The sequence below is a fragment of the Lontra canadensis genome, unplaced genomic scaffold (genome assembly GCF_010015895.1).
Source record: "Lontra canadensis isolate GAN:19392208 unplaced genomic scaffold, GSC_riverotter_1.0 scaffold12, whole genome shotgun sequence".
NCBI classification, from domain to species: domain Eukaryota; kingdom Metazoa; phylum Chordata; class Mammalia; order Carnivora; family Mustelidae; genus Lontra; species Lontra canadensis.
Window position 1 is genome coordinate 25,529,830 of NW_022631006.1, and position 22,111 is coordinate 25,551,940.

Sequence of the window (22,111 nt, forward strand, 5' to 3'; positions counted from 1 at the left end):
TTCCATTCTGCTCTCTAATAAGCGAGAGAAGAGCAAAGAAGAGGCCTGAAGTGGGTGAGGGTAGGACAGAAGAATTCTGAGGTCTCTTCCAATTTCTTTTTAGATACAGGGGTATCTGTTTACCGTATCCTCTCAGATCTGAGGAAGGACATAATAAGTCTCTTAGGCATTTGCAATAATTGGTTTAATCTAGTTGTAATACTAGGAAGGATCACATTGTTCCTAACTTCCATAAAGTGGCTCAGGAGCAGAGAAATTTGTTGTGAGGCAGAGCGTGCCATGACGTGATATTTGTCATTCACTTCTGAATGGCTCTGTGCTCTCTGAGGAGAAATATTTCCAAGTCTCATTATAGAGCTTTCCCTTCAGATTCCGACAGAATCTAACTGCTCATGGATCTCAACAAATGGGGCCAAATGAATGGCTAGTCAGACAGAATGCTAAGTAAAATCAACCACTCATAAAATAAAAAAAAGTGCTGTGCTGGGGCGCCTGGGTGGCTCAGTGGGTTAAAGCCTCTGCCTTTAGCTCAGATCATGATCCCAGGATCCTGGGATCAAGCCCCACAGCAGGGTCTCTGCTCAGCAGGGAGCCTGCTTTCCCCTCCCTCTCTGCCTGCCTCTCTGCCTACTTGTGACTTCTCTCTCTCTCTCTGTCAAATAAATAAATAAAATCTTTTAAAAAAATGCTGTATTGATTCCACTTATATAAGATATCTACAGTAGTCAAAGTCACAGAGACAGGAAGTAGAAAAACAGTTACCAGGAGCCAGGGTGGGGGAGGAGAACGAGGCTAGTTTTGGTTTAATGGGTACAGAGTTCCATTTGGAGATGAGTTAGTTCTGAAGACAGACGGTGGTGATGGCTGCAGAGCAATGTGACTGCACTGAATAATAACAATCATAAAAAGGAACAACAAGGCAAAGAAAGGACTAAGGCCACGTCAGAGCCACTTACCTTTTCTGTGCGTTCTCCAAGTGACTTTCTTCCATCTTATGCTCTTTTTTGGCTATGAAAGAGAAATAATTATTACTAAAACAGTGTTTTCTTCCATCCTATCTTTTGTGTCATCTTCTAACTTTGGTTACACCCATGTGTTGTCAAAATAATTCTGAATGCAGGGGTTGGCAGCCCCTACCAGATGCCCTGGAGGGAGAGAGTTCTCAACTGGCTATATTCCACATCCGCCCCTCCCCGCCCCCCGCCGCTTTCTTGAGAATATCGAGAGCTAATGGTGGCCATATAATTTACTGTTCTCACGGGGACACTCTTGAGAGTGGAAGAAGGTGGTAACTAATAATTACATCAGGACAAAAACATAAATTGGAACAATCCTGGCCAGACTGGTACAGGTGGTCACCCCAGCTACGGCTGGCCTTTTGGTGAGCTTCGGCATGTACTTGGCACTCTCCCCCCAACCCCAAACATCAGAAACCCAGAACCTTTTACAGCGGTTCTGCTCGGGTTCAAACAAATTCACTGAAACCCTTGCACACACTGTCTCTACACACAGAGGCTCCTTTGGCAGTCTGGGGAAGCCTATGGTCTCCTTTCTCAGAATACTGTTTTTAAATGCCTTGGACAAAAAAATACTTAAGACTACTAAGGAAATCCATGATACTGTGCTACATTTCTGAATTTATAGATTAAGAACCAGTGTTCTGTAGGAACGATATTTATTTAGGAGGTTTCATTTTTAGGTGGTGCTTTTACGTATCATTCTCTCTAATCAGAAAATAAGACTATTATACATGATAATAACATTTCTTCACTTTAAAAATGTCTAGAAAAATAGGCAAGTCATTATCTATATAAGGCTTAAGGTTCCTTTCATTTAGGGCTACAATGATATCAAGTGAACAGGAAAAGAAAGTCAGTCATATCTACCACAGCCTATGACATGAAACTTCATGAAAGATATTAAGGGGTTTTTAAAAAAAGATTTATTTATTTATTTGAGAGAGAGAGAGAGAGAGAGAGAGAGAGCACGCATAAGCAGCGGGGAGGGGCAGAGGGAGACAGAGAAGTAGGGTTCCTGCTGAGGAAAGAGCCTGATGTGGGACTTGATCCTGGGACGCTGGGATCATAACCTGAGCCAAAGGCAAATGCTTGACTGAGTCACTGAGGCACCCCATATTAAAGGATTTTAAAATGCCAGTATTTTGCTAAGCTTAGCTCTGCCATGTATGGCCTGCGTGACTGTGGTCAAGTTATTCATGACCACCTGCCTAGTATTGACTCATCTGCCCTATTAGAACAGCCACAGCGACCACCATCATGCAACCGTTACAAAGATTAAATGACATCACATCAAGGGTTTGGCACACAATATATGATCAATGAATGGCATGAAAGGTATTATTAATACCTCATCATCTTCATTAACTTCATCACTGATTTTAAAAAGTCAATTTTATCAAGTTACTCTCCTGCTCAAAACCTTCCAAAGGCTTGTCGTCGCCCTTGATATAACTGCTGACATCTTCAAATATCCCCTGAGGCCCTGCGGGTCTGCTCCCTGGCTCCTCTGTGACATCACTTCCTCTCTCTCATGCTACTTCCTTTCCAGCCTTTCTGCCGATTTACTGATACTTGAGCACATTGAGCACGCGCACTGGGGGGGGGGGGTCTTCTGCACTTGCTGCACCCTGCCCACTGTCTGTGCATGACTGGCTCCCTTCCTGTTTTTAGGTTTCAGCTCAGATATCACCCTCTCTGACCATTGCTACACATCCCTGTCTTCTCCCCCAACTCTCTGAATCTCTACATGTTATCTTTTTTTCTGCTCAGCCTCTATCTACCTGGTAGACTATTCGTTTTCTCATGCATTTATTATATGACCATTGCATGCAAGCTCAAGGAGTGAAGCAACTTCATCTGGCTTGTTTTCTGCTGAGCCTTAAACACGGGAAGAGTGCCTATAAAATAACTTATTTTACTTGAAAAATGCATATATTGGATGAATGTTGTTTAGAAAGAAAGATACTAGGTTTCCTAAACATAAAACTTGATATTTAGAATACAAATATAGACTAAACAAGAATGTCAGGCTGAAGTTGTATACTATTACCTCCAAGGCCTGTAAATGTCAATGAACAAAAATGACTTTTTTATATTAAAATAATTCTGTTTTGATAATGATACCACTTTAGGTAAAATCATAGTTTTGATCATCTTTTGAAGTATGATTTCCCCCATCCTCCTAGTAGGAGTCTCCGTGAATTAGTCTCCTTCTTAGCCAGTCAGACAGAAAGAAGAGACCAAGTCTCTCCTAAAAGACAAGTCCTCCAAAATGGGAAACAAACAAGTAGTTTGTTCTTAGCCAGTGATTCTTAATTATGTGCATGGCCAAACACAAGGAAAAATTCCTTTGAGGCTTGAGTGATCTTCCTGGAGCACCTTTGCTATTCTCCCTCTCCAGGTGGTTTCTAACTGGCTACTTCCAGGCAGGAAGTAGACTGTAGTCAAGCTGTCTTTGCATATAAATTCACTGACGAGAAATACCGTTTCCACAAGGAATTAACCATTCAATAAGATTTTGGAATAGCTCTCTAAATACGGTTATTTGGGAAAAAGCAGCATCCAAAATGTAAAAAGAGGTGTTACCAAGAGGCCCAATGCATACCACAGAACTGAGGGCTTAGGGGGAGAGAACCTTCAAGAAAATGAGAAGAACCTAGAGATCTTAATTTTTCCCTAAGCAAAGGGCCTATTACAGATAGAAAAGGCAGACACTGCCATGGTGTGACGTGGAAGTTCTACCAGCCTAAAATATTTGTTCCATCAAAACGTGTGACATTTCCGGTCATATCATTATACATTTTCAGTCTTCAAAGTGCTCTAAGCCAAACAAAAAGACATTACCTGGAAGGAAAATGTTTAAAGATTGGAGTCACAAACTCAAATTCTAGTGTCAGCAGCATATAAGGCAACTGTAGGCCAAGCAGAAGAATCCTTACATTCTAAAATTCTATCCCTTGCTTCTCGATACTGGAACTGACAGTCTCAGCGTAGGGAAGCCAAGAGGCAGTGGTAGGAAAATGGGAAGGCCTTGCTGCATGGAAGGGAGGGAAGGCACTTAACGCCATTACCAGATCTTCCACCTTTTTCAGAGAAGCTAAAATTTCAAATGAATGGTCCCAACTTAAAAAAAAATTTTTTTTTTTCAAATACTCTATAGGACAAAGGGAACATTCCTGTTGGCCATATCGGGTTCTGCAAGCTCTGACTTAAGCCATTAGTAGCAAAAGACACAACGACGTAGGTGGGTTTGTTCTTCTGTTCCATGTGCCAGATCCTATTCTAGATGCGCAGGATCCCCCAGTGAAGAAAGCAAAGGTTCCTCTAGAACCTTCATTCTAGTTGGGGAAGACAGGCAATTAAACCTGAGAGAGTAAGATCCAGTGTGAGTGATTTTTGGTAAGGGGTAGCAACAAACATTTCCAGAGCATGGCTTGTTGCCTATAGGACACTTCATGTGGATTCCTGAATCAGGGTGCTGGGGACAGCCACGGTATGTCACATAGGTACTAGGCACCCAAAAGGGTGACAGTGTCTAAATGGAAGATGACAAGTCTTAGGTGCAAATTGTGTTTACCTTACAGCTTTTACTAGCAGTGGCCCTGAACTTTATCTATGGGATTTAGTCTTCTATTCTGCAAAGCCACACAGACAGTAGCATTTAGGTGCTTCCTTTTTAGCTTACATTTCCTACTATGAGTGTGGTGGGGGTAGGGGAGGCTTCTTAGAAGAGTTAAATTTGGAGAAGTTGACAGATACCAACATGGCACCAGGTGACGCAGAAAAGTCACAGGCATCCCCAACCTACCCCTTCTTTCTTCTCTTTCTGGCACAAGAGGCTGTCTCACTATCTGCAATGAGTTAAGTATGATGAACTGCCAAATCAGAGGAATAAAGTAATTGCTTAGGATGAGGACACTCTCACATTTTAAGAAAATAAATACAATGAGAAAAACAAATCAGAATACTAAAAGTGAGAATTTTCACATCAATTCTGTCTTCTGAACTTCTGTATCAAGGCTGTGGAGACACTGTGATGATGGTGAATTTCTGGCAGTCTTTGGAGAAGGGTGAGTGGCAAGTTTGCTTGATGACCTCCCTACACATACTATAATTTTTCTGTAATTGGTAGAACTGTGTTGCTTTTCTTAAACTTCAACACTCTCCTTTAAAGAACAATATTTTTTCACAATTCTATGTCACAGAGAGAAAGCAACATGACTTCTTTGGAAGGTATTTCTTTTCTTTCTTTCTCTTTTTGTTTGTTTAAGAGATATTTAATGCAGCCTTTACTGAATAAAGACCATTTGCTTTTGTGTAACGCTTTAATACCTTGGAATTTTGTTTTCTGGTTCACTGATAGCCACTGTCTCATTAGTTATCATAATGTTACCCCATAATAACCAGTGTGAAACTCTTCAGTACCGTGGCCAAATGAGTGAGGCAGAATTCAGAGTAGTTAACTCTAAAGCCCCAACTTTTAAGCCCAGCTCTGCTACTTAAGTGGCATGGTCAAGCTGCATGTTTCAGTTTCCATCTCTGCAAAATGAAGATGGTAACGCCTGGGTGCACCAAAATATGAAGGCTACATGAAAAGGGGCCCAGTGCTTACTTGAATTGGAATCTCTGCAAGTCAGACCTCTGAGGGCTCCATGTCCTGTTGAGATTGCTGGGAGTTCAAGCTTCCAGTGGCATGGCTGTTTTGACCAAGTTAAATGTAGGTGTAGCATAGTGGAAGGAAGTTGGGCTTTGTGTCAGGCGGGTCTGGGTTGAATTTGTGCCCTATCACTCATTAACTGAAAGACCTTGGGGAAGTCACTTAACTCCTCTGAGCCTTACCCATAAAACTGGAATGATAAGATCTACCCTGCAAGGTGGTTGTGACTCTTGGAGGCACCGAACACGAGAGGTTAACATAGCGACTAACTACTCTCGGCACTAAAAAATGGCGGCCATTTATTATTTGATTGGCTAGAAGCAAATGCTGGTGGTCATTATTCCAGCTCTCTGACTTTGGAATGAGTAATACAAAATTTCAAGCAAACATTCCTTTCTTTCTTTCTTTCTTTTTTTTTTTTTTAATTTTATTTATTTATTTGAGAGAGAGACCATGAGAGGGGAGAAGGTCAGAGGGAGAAGCAGACTCCCCATGGAGCTGGGAGCCCAAAGCAGGGCTTGATCCCGGGACTCTCCGTGATCATGACCTGAGCCGAAGGCAGTCACTTAACCAACTGAGCCACCCAGGAACTCCTGTTCCTTTCTTTCTTAAGAATGTCTACAACCACCCTCAGTAGAGGATAATTTTGCTTTGATCCTTTCCGGGTCAGATCCTCATTATTTTCACATTTCACTCACAAAGCTGATGACCTTACCAGGACGCCTAAGTCTTGTTTCCAGGAGGGTGTTTCCTATGTCAGACCTAAAGTCATTTTATTTGCTGTTGCTGCCCATTTTTGTCTTATTTAATCCTCAGGAAGGAAAGACAGAAACTGATTTATAATTTTGCAAATTTACCTGGGAGTCAGGAGGGTAAGTTGTGAGGGGCTTATGATTTTTTCCATTTCATCATCATTGAGTTCTCAATCTTTGGCCTGATTAAGTGAACCATCTCTCACATACTACGTGAAAGATAATGACTTGGGTCTAGTTTAAAAAGGTAGTTTTTGAGAGCAAAGATTCCTTCTTTAACCTCTAGGATCTATGACCTATAACAGGTTCCTTGCATAGCACAGGAAACCCGGTTCTCAGCATTGCACCTGAAATGCCAACTTAGAAGGCAAACTGGACTATGCCACTGCTGTGCTTGTGTACTCATTAGCGTCTTCTCTGTCCAGGACGAAGTATGCTCATGTTGCATAGTAAGCCCTTCACAACCTGGCTCCTGCTACTTCCCACAACACCCACCATGCTCCTGGCAAGTGGGACTCCTTGCTATTCCCACCACTCAACCTGTTTTCTTGTACCTTTTTTTTTAGGGACACTGTTTCTTCTGCTCTGAATTCCTCCTCCTCCCTTCCTTCCCCTCTCCAAACACCCCCATTGTAAATGTCTCGTCTTCCTTTAAAAAAACCAAGCTTGAAAATGATATGTCTTTCATTAGACCTCCATGGGGTCTTTCCTTCACTGAGTGGTGAATGGCTCTTTCTGCACAGTTCCCACAACATTGTGTTCACGTATGTGGGGCACAGTATTGATATTATTTGCTGGCAGTCTGCTTCTCTGATTTGCTGGCAGACTTGGTGCTTCTTGAGGGCAGGGCACAGTATTGATATTATTTGCTGGCAGTCTGCTTCTCTGATTTGCTGGCAGACTTGGTGCTTCTTGAGGGCAGCAACCAAAATCTATTTCATAATGGAGTAATAAATCTGTATCTCTCAACTTTAATGTCTTGCAGGCAACTCCACTTACTTGACAGGTGAATAAAGTGACAACAAGGGACACACACCAGCAGACCAAAGTCCCTGCTCATTACCTCCCCACTGAGGGATCAGAGCCCATTTCCCACCACAGCAATTTTTAAACTTTGTCTTCTTTTTTTCAACCAAGTAGAAGAGTCTAATAGAATCAAATATAAGAGAGTACTGGTTTTCATCCAGATCTTATTTAGAATGATCGCATTTACAAAGAACACTGACCCTTGAATTTTGTTGGTATCAGAATACAATTTTAAAATAGAGTTACTGTGAAAAGTGTGAAGTTTTTATGAATGTCACTTCGAGAAAGTATTCAGACCATGAACAGCCCTTGTCATCTAAATGTACCAAAATATTCAAAGTTTTATGCTCAAGAAGGGAGGGTGGTATTCATGCACAGAAAGTGGCTGAAGAAGGACATCACTCTTCAAAGAAAGTGGGGGTTTTATGCCAAACATAATTAAGTCATATTTATGGATACCCATCTGGGAGGTAGTTAAGTGTGGAATGAGGGCAAGGGATAAAGGTTGGAATATCTTCCCAGTATTCTTTACACAGTCTATTACACTTTAATATCCCATGGTTTATGGACCTGACATGGTTGGTATAAACCAACAGGACGCACAGTAAAGAAGCTGTTTTTATGGCAGCTCTACAAATAGAGGAACCAGGTGATGCTGACAAGGAAACAAAGGGACTGCACTCCACTTCATGTGCTATCCATCTGATGCAAACATGGCAGTCATTTTTCATTGCTTAGAAAATCACCCTGTCATGCACTTTCCAGGAGAAAAGAATGGTTTCAGCAACAGAGGGAACAGCACACTGACACCAGAAAGAGGGATGACTTTTTAATATTTGTGGGGGGGGGTAGATATTCGTCTGTGGAACCACTGAGTTATGGGGGGAGATGTCTTATGTTTGCATTTTTTCTCTCGGTATGCTTGCCCATGAAGGATGCTATCCTCCTCTCTAAACTTCTTGTTTTATTAAGTTTTCCTGGTGGTGGTTAAATTAGAAGGAGGATCATTTCTGATCTGTCATAGACTTTACATTTGCAAATAATGAGTTGGATGATAACGTTGAGGAGCATAAGGGGCCATCTGTGAGAATTTCTGTGTAAACTGGTGTGAGGTTGGGTAAAGGCATGCTATCAAGCTTCCCAGTATCTGGGTATAATTTGATTTCCAGGTCATCTGTCTAATGCTAAAGTACAGTGAAACTCAGGCTTTTGATGAAAGTACTAAGCAAAAGACATTGTATCCAAAGACCTTGAAGAGGCCTTTAGAGTCATAAAATCAAAGGAACCCAGTTGCAAGGAGTCTTAAAAGTCATTTAGTCCAAACCTTGGGCTGATGCTTGAGTCAGGATCCTCCTGTGTTAAATCAGACTTTCTAGAGCTCATCTTTTCTGCCATTTTTATTGGCCATTTTCAATTGCCTTTATAACTACACTGAACTGAATATTTTTATGGGCATCAAAGAAAAACTAAATATTGGTATCATCTAACTTGGGCACCTGGAGCTTTTCTTCATCTGAGCTGCAGAATATGGATGGTGATTTGACCAACTATTCTCTCAGTCTCCCTCATATCATATGCACAGAAATAGCCCCATTCTAGATGGTAGGGGGATGTCAGTTCACTACACACAATGATGGCCTTGGGGCAACAGGGCTTGATTCTCTTATAAATGGTTGAAAACACGGAATCCAGATGTAATCAAGCTTACAAATGACTTATGATCTTATGTCATTTCCATTCCTATATTTCAAAACCCAGGCATAATTTTCAAATACCTCATAAAATATCTTACTGGTATAATAATTTGGATTAGAAAAATCTCCCTCATTCTATAATGAAAAGAACTATATGATTCTTTTATATTATGGGATGATTGTAGTCATTATTTGTGTAGGTGAGGAGTATAGTTGAAGAGATCACAATATAATTCCAAGTGCTCATCAGATTATGCTTCTGGTTTGTTCTCTATAGTAATTATTACAAAGTAAACATTATTTCCATTTACAATTCTATCAGGTAACAGGAAACTTGAGAACCTGAGAAAGTTTGTCAGGCAATATAATCTATAACCTACTATAACCTAGTCCAATAATTTGTTATAGAAATGAGAACGTGAAACACCCAAGTTGATGAAATGACTTTCCTGCATTCAGGTCTCTTGACTCATAATCTGGTTATTTCCAATGTTCTCTGCTGCTCCCCAACAAGCTATATTTTTCTCTAGAATTCTCAAAAACTTAGGTGGTATCTTGAAGCTGCACCACACTGCACATTTTTCATACGAGTATATACATCAGAGAGAAAGTGCCAAGATGGAATTTCAGCTTTCATTCTAAATTTCCTGGCTCTTGATGCTTTAAAGCAGTCCATAGGGGTAAAATTTTAGAATGATCCAGTGAGAGGCTCATTAACATTAATGGGAGTCAGGTGGTTGCATTCTCAAACAGGGCCCGAAATTCTCCATGTTATCTCATCTTATAGGCCCATATATACCTTTAATTTATCAGCATTAATAGAAGTGACATCTCTTTTGAAAAAATGTTTTTACTTGGAGTTATTTCCTTTTTTTTTTTTTTTTCAATTTGATAGATACCACAAGTAGGCAGAGAGGCAGGCAGAGAGAGAGGGGGGAAGCAGACTCCCTGCTGGGCATCAGCAAACAGCCCAAAGCAGGGCTCGATCCCAGGACCCCAGGACCACGACCCAGGCCGAAGGCAGAGGCTCTAACCCACTGAGCCACCCAGGCGCCCCACTGGAGTTATTTCCTCACAAATACTTCTAAACAAACATAAAGCATAATTTTCACTTAGAGAACTCACATAACTCCAGTTTCCTGTGGTGTCTATCCTGTCTCCCCGGCATCTCATTCCCAGTGGGAAGGTGTATCCCTTCCACAATACTTTAGAATTTTTTCAAAGGTCATGTAGGGATAGTGTGAATTCTGTAGTCTCATCATTCAGGGAAAGGACACCAAATTAATCATCATTTAGAAAGTCTTAGGAAATTTCAAAGAAACAAGATTCCTAAGAGGGCCGTCCCCATTTTGTTTCATCAAGAACCATGATGACATTTCAAAGACAATGGGGTTCAGAGTTGCAAGGTTCTAAGTAACCATTTGGTGATAAGTTGCAGGTATATTGACAATGAAAGAAGTTCTCCTTTCCCAAACAACTCTGTCCTATCTTGATATTAGTACTAGCCTAAAGATGTATAATTTCTGGAAGGCATGGACTGCTTTTTAAAAAATTTAGATTCAAAATGCTTAGCATTTGAGACTACAAACTTAGTGTTTACAAGGAAGTAATTTGTTGCTTCACTGATTGGTGAGAACAACTACAAAAGCCCTGCTAGTCTGAATTTGTAGGCAGGTTGATGAGCAATGTGGTAACAGGCTCCAGGCTCATTTTTCTTTCTGATTTAAAGTAGAGCTCCTCAAAAGCAAAGGTCTCTTTTTTATTTCATAGCATTTCAGTACTTGATTTTCAACAGGTATGTTTTTAAGCACTGAATTAACAAATGGAAAAAACTGGCCCTGAGTGTTTCTTTGGGTTTCCCATAACGGCCTCTGTTGACTGTCCGTTATTGAGAGCAATCACTTGATTCTTTATTTCTCAACCTGTCCATCTGTATACTGGATAAAATGAACCTTCTAGCTGAGAACCAGCTAGAAGAAACCTACGAAACTGCCCAGTGTAAACCTCTCATGCTCTAGTTTATAAGTGAGTGAAGTTAAATAGTAGGGGACTGAATAAATGAATATTGGATTTTATGATACTAGGACAGTGTACTGAACTATGACCCCTTCAGCCCACCAGTCATAGCTAATGGGATCTGAGGGCAGTCAACCCACTCGCTAATCAGTTGCTGATGAAACAGTTTAATGCAATTGGCTGGAATAATCAGACCGATGGTCTTGGTGGCGATGATGAAGATGAGGATGAGGGTGAACATTCACTGAGTACTCAGTATGTGTCAGGTAATATGCTAAGGGATTTACATAGATTATTTTACCCTTCCAACTCATATCAGAGTTCTACACTGTGGATAATAGTGGAAGCAAAGCTTCAAATTGCTTCATGACTTTCCTGCTGTTGGCCTTAGGCAAGTTGGTTCACTCAGCTAACACTGAGTTTTCTAATCTATAAATGGAGGTAAGAATAGGACCTATATTAGAGGTTATAATACTTAAATGAAATGTTGGTAAGGTGCTCAGCCATTGTACTTGGCACAGTATTCAGTAAATGACCATTATTGCAATCATCACAACCACTATCACAACAATTCTCAGTTGTCCAGTGATGTTTGCTTGTTCAACTTTTCTTGGGCTCCTATAAGACTGATCTTGAGTAGTTGAGCACCCTGTTCTTCCTTGAGGAACGTGTCTATCCTTACAATAAGCTTCCTGAGACTTGAAGCAAACGCGCTAGATCCAAATATCCTACAAATCGGGTTTTCAAAGGACAGCATAAGGAAATGCTGGGACAGTGATACGTAAGACTCAGAATGTAAAGCAGGAAATACGGTGTGACTGAAATTATGGTAAAATGTATATCACAGAAATTATGTATCTATTAAAAATACCAGAAAGTAATATACCAAAATATCACAGTTGCTATTTCTGCCTCCCTGGTTGATATAGGCTTTTTGTTTTTCACATATTTTTTTTTTTTTTGAAGAGCTAGCACCATTTAATATAATTAGAAAAACAAATGGCCAATGTTATTTGGAAGGAGTACTTGAGCACACTAAAAGTGAGTGATTTGCCCAAGGTCATCTAACTGGTTTGGGGGCAAAAAGAACTTGTGCCCTTACTCACTATAGCTTTCACTATACCACATTGTTATTCTTCATGTGTCCCTGCTGAAAAACTATAAAACTGTCATATCATCATAGAAAATGAGAGAAGTCATAAATGGAGAAAGAAGCATTTGAGAATTTAAATTTTGAATTTGAAAAGTTAAATTTAAAGGCCTAGCCACCTACATTAAAGTCCTAAAGCCCTTTATTTGTATCTTACACACACACACACACACACACACACACACACACTCACAAACGTAAATTTTACAGTTTCCATAGCGTTACCATCCTACATCTCTTAATGAATTGTTCCGGAATATATATGATATGAAGAATGGTTTTAATCACATTATAAAGATGAAAACGCAGATAAAAGCTGTTATATGCATGGTCAGAGAGCTTGACTGATTAAGATTGATTTTAAGTAATCAAAAATGAAGGGGGTGGAAAAAGCCATGTTGATACATCAGATAAAATAGTACATCGTGCCCATATCTTTACAAAGGAGATTTCCCCTTCATCTAGATTTATTTATATGGCACCACTTGTACCTTTGCAGCATAGGACATTTGTTAGGTAATTGGAACTCTCCCTTTAGAAAAATAAGTATTCAGAATTTAATCATGAAAAGAATTGGACCACTGGAAGGTCCATAAGTAATCCCACAATGCCCATTGCTATCCTTAAACCAGTCCTCTTTTAGAACCCTGGCAAAGACTAAGTATACTTGGGAAACCAGATCTATAGGGAAACTGAAAAACTAAAAAAAATTTAACCATCCTGATAGCTGTTATTGCTCTGAATATCAAAATACTTTATCTGATTTTCTTTCTTAGGGTCAAGAATTTGTCACAGCTGGGGATTTAAATTGGTCCGCTAGAAATGGTACCAAAAAATTACCCTAACTTCAATTGTTGTGATGCTACCAAGAATCTAGGTGCAGGGAAGGTAGTGATAGTCTGTTTCTCTGGAGTTGTGTCCAAGAAAGGAAAGTACTGGGAGAACTGGGATTCCCAGAGAAGACAATGTAGGAGATATTTCCCACATGAAAGCACACTGAATTTGCTCTGCCAGTAGAAGTCATGTAGAAGGACCATTAACATAAGCCATCGTTATCAGAGTCAGTAAAAAGAGACAAAGAAATGAGGTTTGGTTTTCAAACTGACCGTGCCATGCTTGTAAGTCTGCTGGGGTAAACGTGCTGATGGTGAGTTTAATAGAATTTGAGGTGGCACCTTTGGAGTCCGCTTTCTCCAAGAACCGTCATCCTCCTCCTCCTCCCCTTTTATTGAATCTTTATAATTTCCCCCTGATTTTAAAATAACTCCTCATGGGAGGACATCTGAGGGGGAAAAAAAGAAAAAACATAAACACAGTGCAGAAGGTCTTCTTATGTAATGGCCTCTGCTAATATTTTGACTCATTTCCATAAACGTAGGTGTTTGTTTATAATCACAAAGCCATTTGTGCTGTTTTATATTGTTGAAGTCATACTGAATGTATAATTCAGTTTCTTGCTTTTTCATTTAATGTGTCAAAGCCTAGGTCAACTTTCAAATGAATACTTTTACGGACAATTTATCATTTATCATTGAATTGGTAATGACTGAAACTAATTATTGAAAAACAAGCCTTTCTTTCAAAGTGGGTATGAAATCTATTCAAATATAATAATTTTTTAGAATCCCAAAAAAGCATTTCAAAATAATTTTTGACAACATTTCTTCAATAAGATCTTGTGGAAGAAAAATGTTTGGTTATGAAGGACTATTAAAGTATTATCATATGTAATTAAATTGGAGTTTTATCTTTTGATTCCACTTGGAAATAATCTGTTGCTCTACCCTTCAGTTTTCTGCTTTCTGTAGCTTAGAAATGTTTTAGATGGCCACAAGTGTTAAGATCATGTCCTATGATGCAAAATAAGCTAAATTTTCTTTCCACTATGCTTAAACCCAATATATCTGTCCTGTATTGGAAAATACAAGATAAAGAAAATATCTTTAAGAGGAAAAAATACTGAGGGTCAATATATTTTGGAAGCAAGTGTGAGCTCTCTGAATATATAAGACACACACACACACACACCCCTCATGCTTAAAATTGGAGAGAGGAGGAAACATTCAAATAGTAGGTAAATTGGAGAAGTACCACTGTCTCCTTCAGACATGAACCTGAAGCTAGTTGTGCAAATGACATAAAGCTGATTTCAGCAAGGAGAAAGAAAGAAAAGAAAAGAAAAGGAAAGAAAAGAAAAGGAAAGAAAGAGCTCCTGAAACCAGAGGCTTGAAATGTTTTACTGGAGAAAAACCATAGCATTACCTCCTCCTGTGGGATGATAACAATGATTTATGAAGCTGAAGTCATTTCTTGTGATTGCCCTTCGGGGAGATTGGTTTCACATGATCTGCGAAGCCAGGCAATGCGAGGCTGAAGAACCACCCCACATGTTCAACTCAGGCTGGGATCTGCCCTCTTCAAGGGGATTCCAGAGCTCCTCGGAGGGGGAGGAAAAGCTATTGCTTTCTGATCCATGAACCACCTTCTCCCCTCCCACAAGCTCATTAGGTGTACACACGGCTCTCTTATTCTCTCTCCTTTTAAAAGTATTACTACTCCTGCATTGTAAATGCGCAGCAGGATAGTAGCAAAGCTGAGATTAATTCCCCATGGATTTATATGGCTCGTTCTCACCCACGATGACTTGCACCTTTTCAAAGGTGCTTATGCTGCTGTTTTTATGGCTGGTCACTAACTTTATTCTGGCATATGGCTGTTGGCGCCATGACACGGAGTGAACATTTTATACCTGAATTAAAGTGGATATTTGACAGTTTCTGTCAGAAAGTTCAGAGCAAAGAATTTGTGGAACAAGATTTATTGCATATTTTATATGGGATACATCTGTTTCTTTGCTAGCTTTGGTCTTCCCTTAAAGAAATTTAAAGAAGTTTCCTAAAGAAATATAATGACTGACAGAAAAAAAAAAATCCAAAGCAGAAGAAAAATACGGTCACGAGTTGGATATTTAGAACCTAGTTTTAAAAAACAAACCCCCAAAAACAAACAAAAAAAGACACTTCTCATTCTGAGGAGGACAAATGACTCAGAGTCATGAAGAAAAAGCTCAGTGAAACAACGCTGCTATCATTGGCAATTATTTTATGACTGGTTTAATGCCACTTATATAAAGAAGTTAAAAACTGAAGTGCATAACCTACCATTTTCTGCAGACCTGAAACAGGACTGGAAAGAATAATCTCCCTTTGATGTACTTTTTAAGATTTCACCATCCCAAATGGTGAGCTAAATTAAGTCCAACCACATCAGCGTTAAACAACAACAACAACAAAATTACAGATATTTAAACATGTAAAATTGGTATGCCTAAAGATAAACACAGATAATTTCCAGCCAAAAATCCATCAAGCCAATGTGAAGGGTGTATATAAACTTCATCTTCATCTAAAAACTCTTCTTACGTAGCCAGTGAGCACTGTCACAGAAATTCATAATTACATAAACACTGGGGTCAACCTGGAACTCTGTATGACAAGACATGCCACTTTTTCTTGCAACTGCGGTGGAAGAGGCTTTGATTCTGAATACTGCAAAACTGAATATAAAACTCCCACCTTTAAGGCTTTTGAACTTCATCACAGAGAAAGCCTTCATTAGTGGCCCTCTGCACTCCACCCTCTGCCTTCCCCGACACATATCCTCATCCTCTCCCCAGACTCAATTGCTATTACTGATTTGAGGTATATCCTTCCAGAACTTCTCCTGAGTGTCCCTGTGCAAATGCGCAAGGTTTTTCTAAGTCAGACCTATGGAAGTAACACTTGCTTGCTCATTAAGGATGCATGGCTTTAATTCTAGAGGAGACTGTTGCATAGTCCTCCACGGTGAGAGTTACATTTTCTATTTTCACAGTCAATAACTGACAATACCAAACTCGGTAATTTTTGCAAATCACATAGATTTTGGTACAAATCCTTACTTCCTATATTGCAAATATCTTTCCCCTCAGTTTTGCTTGTCTTTTGACTTAGTTTATGATATCTGATTCATTTATAAATTTAATTTTGAAGTAGTTAATACTTCATATATGTGTGTGTGTGAATACACATATGCACACATACATGCATACATACATTTTTTCCCTTTTGTCTCTTTTTTTTTTAATTTATTTGACACAGAGAGAGAGAGATCACAAGTAGGCAGAGAGGCAGGCAGAGAGAGGGGGGAAAGCAGGCTCCCTGCTCAGCAGAGAGCCTGATGCGGGGCTCGATTCCAGGACCCTGGGATTATGACCTGAGCGGAAGGCAGAGGCTTAATCCCCTGAGCCACCCAGGTGCCCCTCCTTTTGTCTTTTTATATTTAGGTCATGAATCATTTGGCATTGTGTAGGGTAGGACTCTTTTTTGGGGGGAGGGTGGATAAGCACTGTTCAAACAGCACCGAAGTTCTAGAAGATAATCAGAGTATGCAAATAATGGCAGCTTTGTCTTGTCCTCTGTCATATTTAAACATGTTATTTCTTTTCCCTTCACGTTGCCCAGGCTAGAGCTTTCTATCTCTGGATCAAGTTGACCCGTTCGTGTTTGTCATGATTACAGATGTATTTGGATATATCCCTCTCATATTTATTTTTTCATTTTTATTTATCAGGCTTTCTAGCTACCTCCCATTCCCCCTTCCCTTGATTTTGATTCACCAATTGCCTTTGCTTCATTTTTCCTTTACTGCTTTGAAAATGATTATTTTTACTTTCTGATCTGTGAATACATTTAAGTTTCAACACCCGTAACACATATATTTGCGATGAAGAGTATCTATGGAGTTAATTATTACTCTATACTCTGACTCTGAGCAATGGAATAATGGCCTGCTTCTCCCCCTACAAATCTCCGCTCCCCACCAAAAATCTCCTCCTCCCCCCAGGACCGAATTCCATGCTACATCCCAAGTTTGTTATCATCTGCAACTTTACTTCCGGATGACCAAAAAAAGCACAGGGCCAGTGGTGCAATGGATAAACTTGTGGAAGAAAAATGTTTGGTTATGAAGTGTCTGACTATGGATCAGAAGATTCCAGAGGACCCAAAAAAAAAAGGTCCTTATGACTAATATTTAAGCATCATTTTATGAATTTATTTGTTCACTGCACATTTGCTACTCCACTTTTTCTTGGATTCATTTTCTTCTTGGAGGAGTACAACCTCAAGAGAGGATTTATGAATAATCAGCTTCCTAGACTCCGAGTGTCTCCAAAGAATTCACCTTTCCCTTTCATTTTCACGATAGTTTGACTAAATGTAGAACTCCAGTTTGAAAAATATTTTTCTTCAGAATTTTTCACTTAATGTTTCTTTGTTTTCTCATACCCAGTGTTGCTACTGAGAAGTGTGTTATTTCACCCTCAGAATTTTTCCGAATACTTGTTTCTCAAATTTGGTTATAAGGAGTTAATAGTATGTACACAGGGGCATTTAGTATTTGATACGTGAGGGGCTCGTTCAATAAAAGACGCAATGTCTTGCTCTTCATTTCTAGGAAGTAATCTCATATGGTTTGAGTATATCTTCCTCTCTTGTATTAAGTAGATGTTGGATTAAATAGACTAAATTTCTAAATACAGTTTTTATATCTCAGCATTTCTCCATGCTTCTTTTCATGCTACATTCTAGAAGATTCCCTTGACTTGATCTATCTTTGCGTCCACTAATTTGTTTTCAGTGATGTCTATTTTACTGTTCTGTGCATCCATTGATTTTTTTTTTTAATTTATCACCCCAAGTTATCATTTTTATGTCTGGATTCTTTTATGTGGAGTGGTGGCCTCTTGCAGTTCTCTGAGACTATAAACCACATGTTCTGAAGACCTGCTCTGCCTATGAGTGTATTTTCTCAGGTTTAAGCTCTGCTTGTCGAGTTTGTCGACTTTCCTCAGTTGTTAATCCTGGATAGGGAGCCAGTCTTTGTAGCTGAGTCTCACCCTTAGGTACAGAAGTGGAATATTATGCTGTAGTTTATATTCTAGTTGTCTGAAGAACGTAGAGGAGGGGCAGAATATTTCATGAGGTAGGGTTCTTGGTCATATCCCAAGACAGCATCAGCTACCCAAGATAGTACCCTGTGTCTCCCACCCAGGAGCCCCTTTCACAGCCCTGTCTAAGAAGTAAATACTTCCTATTATAGTTGTCAACTCCAGGCTGTGGACAAAGGTTCTGCTTCTGCAAAATAAGCCTCCCCCAAGGGTTGGAATTCTAAGGAACTGCTTGAATTTCAAAATTCAAAGTTTTGCATTTCTCTCCCCACAGATCTGTGATGATAAGATAGATCACACATGTCTTCCTAGGTTTTCAAACCAAATAAAATGCCAGAGTAGCAATCTCGCTATTATGATCACAAGTAATCATGTGGGGGGATAAAAAATTTGTAATTAACCACTCAGACATGAAGATCTATTTTAAAGCAGCTATGTGGAAACCAAGCCACACAGATGGCACACAGAAGTCTAGCCATACAGATGGTACAGAATGCTTTACAGGTAACTTTCCCATTTTCAGAGTTTTCTTCACAGACTGAGCTTCTCTGAACTTACAAGGGGGAGGCACAGGGTCTGGAGCTATAACATCCTACTGCAAAAAGAGTGGAAGGCCATGTTGGAGCTGCATGCCCCTTCCAGAAGCCATATGCTTCCTTTTTTACAGTTCTATAAAATGGCATCTGTGAATAAATAAGATTTCATTTAAGTGCTAGAAGCCACACACAGTTGGAGAACAAGGGCTTGGGGATGGCAGCACATGCTATCACCAGCAGATCCCATATTGCAGTCCTGGGGAGGACTGGGGGTAGGAGTGTGAGCAGGAGTGGGTAAGAAAGGAATTTTTCAAAATCCTGGGTCACTTTATTATTGATCATATTAAATAAATGTGAACGTCATTTGAAAGGGACATCTCCCATTTCCTTCAGGCCATGAAATGCAAGTCAACTTGGGCAGAACCTGGAGTCTTGCCATGATTGTAATTAGCGGAGGCTCAGATTCTTACGTAGTTTCCTTACTTCCAAAATATCGTACATTACAGATGCATTAGTTACATATAGGGAATGCTTTACAGCTCATCACACATTTTCAGAAACAGCTATCATTATCATGAAAGGCGAAGTATTTATCAGTGGCAAGTCAGACAATATTGCCCATATTCAATACTGGTTAATATCTCAACCATTCTGATCACTTTCTCCATCTCCTCCCTTGGCTCTTCCTTTTCTTCTCCCTCTTGAACTGTGAATATTATTCAGCTCCCAAGGTTGTCCTGTGGCTCTCCTCACTTCTATCTTTGTATAATTTTAGCCAGACACACAGCTACCATTCTTTCGCTGATGGATCTCAGGTTTCTATTGCCAGCTCCAAACTACATTTTCAACATCCAGATTTGCATTTTTTTTAAAGATTTTATTTATTTATTTGACAGACGGAGATCACAAGTAGGCAGAGAGGCAGGCAGAGAGACAGAGGTGGAGGCAGGCTCCCTGCGGAGCAGAGAGCCCGATGCGGGGCTCGATCCCAGGACCCTGGGATCATGACCTGAGCTGAAGGCAGAGGCTTAACCCACTGAGGCACCCAGGCGCCCCCAGATTTGCATTTCTCTTGCTCTGCTGGACACCATGATGTGAACAGCTTTCCAGGAATTCAAATTATCCCTGAGTCCCCCCACCATAACACAAACCTATTCCTTTCATTGTCTTTTTTGTTTTGTTTCAAAATTTTATTTAAATTCTAGTTAGTTAACATATATTGTAATACTGGTGTCAGGAGCAGAATTAAGTGATTCATCACTTACATACAATACCTAGTGCTCATCACAAGTGTCCTCCTTAATGCTCATCACCCATCTAGCCTTTCTTAATCTTACACAACTCCATAAATAACACTACCAGTCACTAAGATGATCAAAACCTGGAAATTACTTTTGGTGCTTCCCTTTGCTTCAACACCAAGGTTGAAATCATTACCAAATCCTTGTCTTTTCTACTTCCCAAATCTACCACATTCTTCTATCTCAACCTCCATCACTCTGGCCCAAAGTGCTATTGTTTTAACTCTGAGTTACTTCAATAATCTCCTTATATCTACTCTTGCCCACTTCATTTTCTTTTCTTTTTTTTAAGATTTTATTTATTTATTTGACAGAGAGAGAGAGATCATAAGTAGGCAGAGAGGCAGGCAGAGAGAGAGGGGGAAGCACGCTCCCCGCTGAGCAGAGAGCCCAATATGGGGCTCGATCCCAGGACCCTGAGATCACGACCCAAGTTGAAGGCAGAGAGGCTTAACCCACTGAGCCATCTAGACGCCCCCCCCCACTTCATTTTCCACAGAACAACCAGAATAATCTTTTAAGACACAAATGAGGTCTTATTACTTTCATTTTACAAACTCTTCTAAGGCTTCCCACTGAATCATACATGAAATCGCAATCCCTTTTCTCGGCCATCAGAGCTCTGTATACACAGCATGCATCAGTCCCCATGGCTCTAGCCCACTCTGGTTTCTCTGCATGCCAAGCTCTCACCCATCTCAGGCCTGCCACCTGTGATAGTCCTTCTGCTTGTGGTGTTTCTCTTCCTACATTTCCAATGACTAGATCCAGCCTTGGCTGAAATGTCAGCATGGAAGAGAGCCCCTCCCACTTTTTTAAAGCAGGTTTCTTAAAGTTCTGCCCCACCGCCCACCAAACCTAAACATCCCACAATCTATGATACACAATATTTACAATGTACTATATATTGGGCTACTTATTTGCTTTTTTATTTATTTCTTAATTATAAGTTGTTTTATTCTGTTCATGACTACATAAACTGTGCCTGGTCCAGAGCCTGACTCACACTATAGGCACTCAACGTTGGTTGAATGAATTTTCTCTACTATTCTGTGCATGGTAATTGCCTTCCTGCAGTCACATCTGTTTAGGATTGGCTCTCCAGCTTACACTGTGATATCTCTAAGCCAGGAAACTGTCTTTTGCCTTTGCTTGGCATAATATCCCACACGTGGGCCTATACATAATGAATGAATGGTCATGATTAGGCACTCAGTCATCTTTTTTCAAATTATATTAGACCTGACACACAAAATCAGCTTGGGAGATGTTGTTTAGAGCAAGTAGTCTTGAAAGGTTAAAAAAAAAAAAAAATGGAAATAATCAGAGGCCAAGGAAATCATAGATAAGGTGTGTTTGGATAACAAAACCTGAATGATGGAAACAAGTTAGAAATAGTAGTCAGAAATAACTCCAAGAGAGACCCAGGGGAGCTGATTCTCTCTTTGGGTGTCTAAATCTACCACGGACGTGAAGGTGTAGACCCTGGAAAAGGAGCGCACCTCTCAGGGTACCCTTTCCCTCCTATGTCAAGAGGGCCTGATGATTGCTTTGTTCACAAGCATAGTGGAAGCACAGATGACATAGTATAATGTCAAATATCCTGCAGCCTGAATGGAAGTCTGAATGGAAGACAGTCTGGGTCCCTTACTATACCCTGAGAGGCTATATGCCAATGGCGAAGGTGTTGAACAAAACTGAGGTTGAATTCCCTAGGGAAAAACAAATGAACAAACAAACAACACTTGTTTCTCTAATATTAAGAAAAAGGAAAATAGACCAACAGGGTATGTTCAGGAATTGATGGAAAGAGTTGATACTATCAAATCAAGCTGCAGGATGATTTAGTGAAGGGAGTAAAACAGAGTCAAACGATTCTAGGGAAGGATATGCCAATTTCATAAGAAATAGGGAAGCAGTTAGGGAAACAAGCGTGGTTTCCTTGACATCCTTCCTCATCCACTGTTGAGT

The 22,111-nt window shown here is 40.0% G+C and overlaps 1 protein-coding gene across 5 annotated transcripts in view; it reads right to left on the bottom strand.

Annotated features, from left to right (window-relative positions):
* The window catches only part of FMN1 (formin 1), a 406,533-nt gene that overhangs the window by 33,690 nt on the left and 350,732 nt on the right, over window positions 1–22,111 (bottom strand). For all 5 annotated transcript variants that reach the window (XM_032856919.1, XM_032856917.1, XM_032856916.1 and 2 more), the window contains one exon: window positions 957–1,008. In XM_032856919.1, coding sequence (XP_032712810.1) covers window positions 957–1,008 — 52 coding nt within the window. The remainder of the gene's footprint in view (window positions 1–956; window positions 1,009–22,111) is intronic.